Source organism: Vigna radiata, chromosome 10, assembly GCF_000741045.1.
Source record: "Vigna radiata var. radiata cultivar VC1973A chromosome 10, Vradiata_ver6, whole genome shotgun sequence".
Taxonomy (NCBI): domain Eukaryota; kingdom Viridiplantae; phylum Streptophyta; class Magnoliopsida; order Fabales; family Fabaceae; genus Vigna; species Vigna radiata.
In genome coordinates this window covers 3,454,436-3,459,458 of record NC_028360.1, presented here as the reverse complement: position 1 = coordinate 3,459,458, position 5,023 = coordinate 3,454,436, and the positions used below count along the sequence as shown (strand labels likewise).

Below are 5,023 nucleotides of genomic sequence, written 5' to 3'. Positions count from 1 at the left end.
AAGAATGAAAAACGAAGAGCTACAGTTAAATGATTTTTTTTTTAAGAAAAAAAAAACTAAATGGGGAGATGTATTCACAGCCTGTAATCAACAGTCAATAGTGGTGTACAGTGAGTATACAAGGGACCAAGAAGAGGTTATCCTGGCAAACATGTTTGGTCTTGAAGGGTAACTAGGCATACTGAGGCAAATCTGATAGCAGTGTCCTGTTGGCTAATCTGAATTTTCTTCACAAGAACTTGAAGAAAAATAAAGCCTTAACTGTCTCCAGCTTCAGAAACCAATCTTCTTGTTTCACCATCCAAATTTTTTATCTTCCAACTTTAGAAACCAAAACGGAGAACAAAACAGGTTACTAGGCACAGGCTCCTTTCTTCGTTGTATGCTGTCAGCCTTAATTCAATCATCTACTTACAAATCTGTCAGAAGCAGTTTGAGCCTGATGGTGCCATTCATTAAAGAAACATTACTACGGTTAGTTATGTCACAGTTCAAGATTACAATTTAAAATCAGATATGGAAAGCTCCCATCACTTGACACCACTATGTGAACTTCAAATTTAATAAGCTTGCAATTACATAATTTAGCATGTGCGTGCATCAGTATCAAGAGACTCTTTTTGTTGAAATTGATAGTCAATAGTCAACAACCATTACTGACTCTGATAGTATTTTAGGATATAACTTTCCACTAAACAATATCTGAAAGCTAGGAAAAGAAGCCTATGAAATACTAAAAAAGTTCAGTTTATTAAACACTATTAGAACTTCCGGTAAACTTTCCAGCTCGGACAACAAACTAGAAGCTGACTAAAAGTTCATGTCAAAACATAGCCTTAATAGAAATAATTTAAACCGTTCTAAAACAATCAAAATGACTTGCGTGAGATCAGAACAGCATATGAATAAATCCCCTAGAATTACATATCCAACTTCTACATAGATTACCTTAGTTGCATTTGAGGACCTTTGCGCCAAATACCTAAGATAATCACCCTTCTTTTTGTTGAAATTGAGCCTTGTCATGTCCAACAACGCCTGCTCCCTTTTTAATTCCTCCATAATCTTTTCTTTCTTCCATTTGACTTCCTTCAACTGTCTGGCAATTTCACCGTGATGGTTATCAAGCTCCATTGATCTTTCTGGTCGGGGGAATCTTACATCAATATCTTCCCTGCAAATTGCCCAGATTTTTCATTTGACGATTGTATTCTTTTGAAAACAGATTACACCAAACAGCAGTTCAAAATGAAACTTACTTTATTAGAAAAAAAGGTTCTGAATTGAAAAACATAAAGCAGTTCTTTATCAGTGAACACACAAAAAAAATGTATCAGCTCAAGAACCTGAAAAACCTTAAATTCACAGGCTCAATGACCATACTGTTGAGGTTCCATGTTGTGTGATAATGTATCAAGACTCCATAGTTCTTATCATGAGTTTCTATACAAATTACAGAAAATGATAGAGATAATTGACATTGATGGACCTCATTATAGATGGCATTATTATTGTATACTGCACTTAATCCAGCTAAACCACCTACACTTTGGAGATTGAAAAGCTTTCGGTGGTATACAATGGCAACATAGATTATCCTCCGGTCATTATCTTGTGTTTTCTACCTGCCATATAATTCTAAAAAGATAAAAGAGAGAGAGAGATTACACATCATGTTACCTATTGCCCAAGGTAAATACACCACAGCTCCGAATTACTCCTCCATCCAAAGAAAGAGCTCCTTCACTTATGCATGGAAGTGCTTGTATCATTTCAGCCCTTGTCTTATATACTTGTAGACGAGAAAAGAGATTATAAAACAGAGTTTCTCTGAGACCATAACCAGTGGGAGTTACACAAAATAGGTTTGAGCTGTCTATATTAATCATATTCACTGCAAAGCCAAGAAATCCAGCTGGACACTCCCCATTAGGCAATCTTGGGTTTAAAATATCCAGCTTCCGTTGTTCATCATCAACCACATGATTACCAGCATAAGGCCTAAAACATACAAGATGAAAAAGTTATAATAAAAAAACTAATTTATCCAAAACAACAAATTAAAGGCATAAACACAAGACTCCTGAAAGTCATGCCTCAAAGATTCAAGACATATGACTAGAAATCGACCATCCAAAGCCCTTCCAATAGAGGCACCTAGCCCATGAAGTCCACAATTTTTATTTATGCAGCCTTCTTCATCATACATTTCAATAGCTTGAACCCCTTCATAAGTCTTACAAACAATTGCCAGCATAGTCTCCACTCCCAAATACTCTGAGAAAAGTCTGCAACCAAATAAGTAGGGTGAAACTACCTGCGTGTGCTCACATATTCATAGATAATAGCATCAAACAACATGAGCTTTCTCATTAGGTGAGGTTGTATCACACATCATTTGACTGGGGTGAAAACCAAATCTTCAAAGAAATTAGCAAATGATGGATGAGATATACATTATTTTCATCCTTTTTAAATATAACAGTCCTGGGACTAAGAAAAAAGAAGCTATTACAAGTTTGATATACGTGCAAACCTTCACACAAGCCAGAAAGAATATATATTTTGCCAAATGTACCTGCTAAGATTGTCATCCTCAACTTTTCCCAATGTAGCAACAATCCCCACAATGTCCTTTGTCGATGTTAGATGAGATGTCTGAGCTCCATGACGAATCTTCAGCTCACACAAGATACCAGCCGCAGATTTTTCATATTGCAGTATTTGTTTATCTACTTCCTCCTCGTTTGTAGAGGGTGGATTGTCCATATTACCAGCTATGGCCATACTTGAAGACTCTGATTTCCCAATAGTAGCTAAGAATACAAAAAGAAAAAAACATAAATGACACTTGAAAGTTGATTACATCCTAAATAGAAATTGACTGCTTTTCATATATGCACCTCAATATTCAGTCAATACAAATTGTAAGATGTAATATAATACGACTAACATCAACACTGATCCATTTATAACCAAAAGTGCTGATGTTTAAACAAACAGATAAAACCAGTAAACCACTGACCAGCAACAATATAACGGAACTGAATTTTACATTTTTGTCAATGGAATACCTACTTTGTGATTGCATGCAGCCATATAAAAGCTTACAACTTTGGTTCAGTTAATGCACTTTAAAGAACAGGATCATAAATATTTTTTTTATAAGTATCCTCTTGTCCAGCCAAACAGAGAAAAAACCCTTAAAATGAACTATAAATATACCTTGCAAATTAAGAATGGAGTCGTCAAATTTGATTTTTTCAGAGTTCAAATGATTTATGTTGTTCTCATGCTCCCGAATTTGTTGCCCTAACTTGCGTAGTTCATCTTCTAGTTTCTGCAAGTATTAATAGGAATGAGGTAAGTTTGTATAAAGCATCTTCACTCAATTGAAACCCAGAACATAACAAAAAAATGCACCTGACATAACGTTGCATAAGATAAAACAACTTGTGCACACACCAAGAATTTAAAAAAAAAAAAAAAAAAACTATTTTATTAACATGCAATTAGTAGTGGAAAAGATCCTTTCTGTTAATAGAAAGAGCATAAGCAACCTCGGAGTGTCGCATGATGGATTGTGCTAGTAGAATTTCTCCATTCAGCATTTCCTTTGCATCAACAGTGTCTTCATTCAAACCCACTTGCATCATTGCTGAAGAAGCCGCTTGGATGGATAGTGAATTTGTACGAGCAGAAAGCTACACAGATGAAGGTAAATACAGACGGACAATGCTTACAAGCAATAAAAAGCAGCAAATCAAGGACACTCCAATGTATCCTATGGGGAATCAGTCATTACGCTTTTGCATCTAATTTGCAAAGATTCCAGTAAAGGAAAAACAGACCTAAACCTAAATATTACTGCGTAAACATGCCTTGAAGGAGTCTTACTATTTCTATCTTCTCTGTTGCAAAATCATCACCACCAACCATGTGTCTCATAACTTTCTAACTCAATTTTATCCTTGGACATACAAGAAGAGAGCGATGCAAGAGACAATAGACTCAGAAAAAATGTATGGCAACTAACCTAAATTAAATAATTTGAAACGACCATTTTATCTTTATTTTCAATTCTATACTTCATGAAGAGCAGGTATGAACAAAGATAACAACTCACCAACATAAAGTTCAGTCAACATCATACAACAGAGCAACACGCAACATGAATGCAAGTGTTAAAAAATGCAGGTCACAGGTGCATCAGAAATTTAATTTCACCTTTACAGACGACGAATAATTATAGTTGTAATCATTATCATAAAAACCTAAAATTAAATTAGAGATTGATTGTGACCACCAGAATCGGCACTGCCAGAACAAAATTGCCCGGTCCATAATCCTCTAAACCCTTCTAAACATTGGGCGTGAGTTTTGAACATGTTGTGTTTAAGCCAAACATATAATTTAAGAAAAAGAAACAGAAAACTAGGTTGTGTATTGACAGAAAGAGTGGTTTATTTTGCATTAACAGGAAAAGGAAATTTGGTGAAGAATGCATAGGAAAACTAACCTCTTTGGGAGCAGTGGGTGTGGACGGCGGAAACATGACTGAGTGAATGAAAGTGTAGAATGTGAAGTTTAAAAATGGAAGAGAGAAGGAGAGAAAGATTCTCTCTTTCTTCTTCTGTCTGCTGTGTAAATTGTACTGTTGATTCTTCCCTCACTGCCTACGAACTGAACCACCACCTAGGCACAGGTATATTTGAAAAAGCTATTTATTTAAATAATTATTTTTAAGTATTATAATTATACACAGTTAAAAATATAATATTTAAATAAAAAGTTTAATTTTATGAAAATATTAAATAATTAACCATTGATTAAAAATATAGAATATTACTTTAATATTAATTTTTATGTTAAAGTATTGAAATATAGAAAATAAAAATAAAAATAATATCAATAATATGGCTACTTATAATAATAATACTAAATAATAATAATAATAATAATAATAGTAATAGTAATACTCTTTCGACAATCAAAATAAAATGAAAAGATAAATTATAATGAA

The 5,023-nt window shown here is 34.0% G+C and overlaps 1 protein-coding gene across 2 annotated transcripts; it reads right to left on the bottom strand.

Moving 5' to 3' along the window:
* Positions 1-4,687, bottom strand: LOC106775143 (protein DEFECTIVE IN MERISTEM SILENCING 3). 2 transcript variants are annotated; one of them, XM_014662211.2, is made up of 8 exons: positions 4,520-4,687; positions 3,561-3,704; positions 3,226-3,340; positions 2,579-2,816; positions 2,097-2,288; positions 1,681-2,001; positions 949-1,174; positions 1-439 (listed from the first exon to the last, which is right to left on the bottom strand). In XM_014662211.2, the coding sequence occupies exons 1-8, from the start codon at positions 4,553-4,555 to the stop codon at positions 404-406; spliced, it is 1,308 nt and encodes a 435-aa protein (XP_014517697.1). In that variant the 5' UTR covers positions 4,556-4,687; the 3' UTR covers positions 1-403. The 2 variants fall into 2 exon arrangements, with proteins under 2 accessions (XP_014517697.1, XP_022642764.1); XM_022787043.1 differs by lacking the exon at positions 3,561-3,704.
* Between the last annotated feature and the right edge of the window lie 336 nt (positions 4,688-5,023).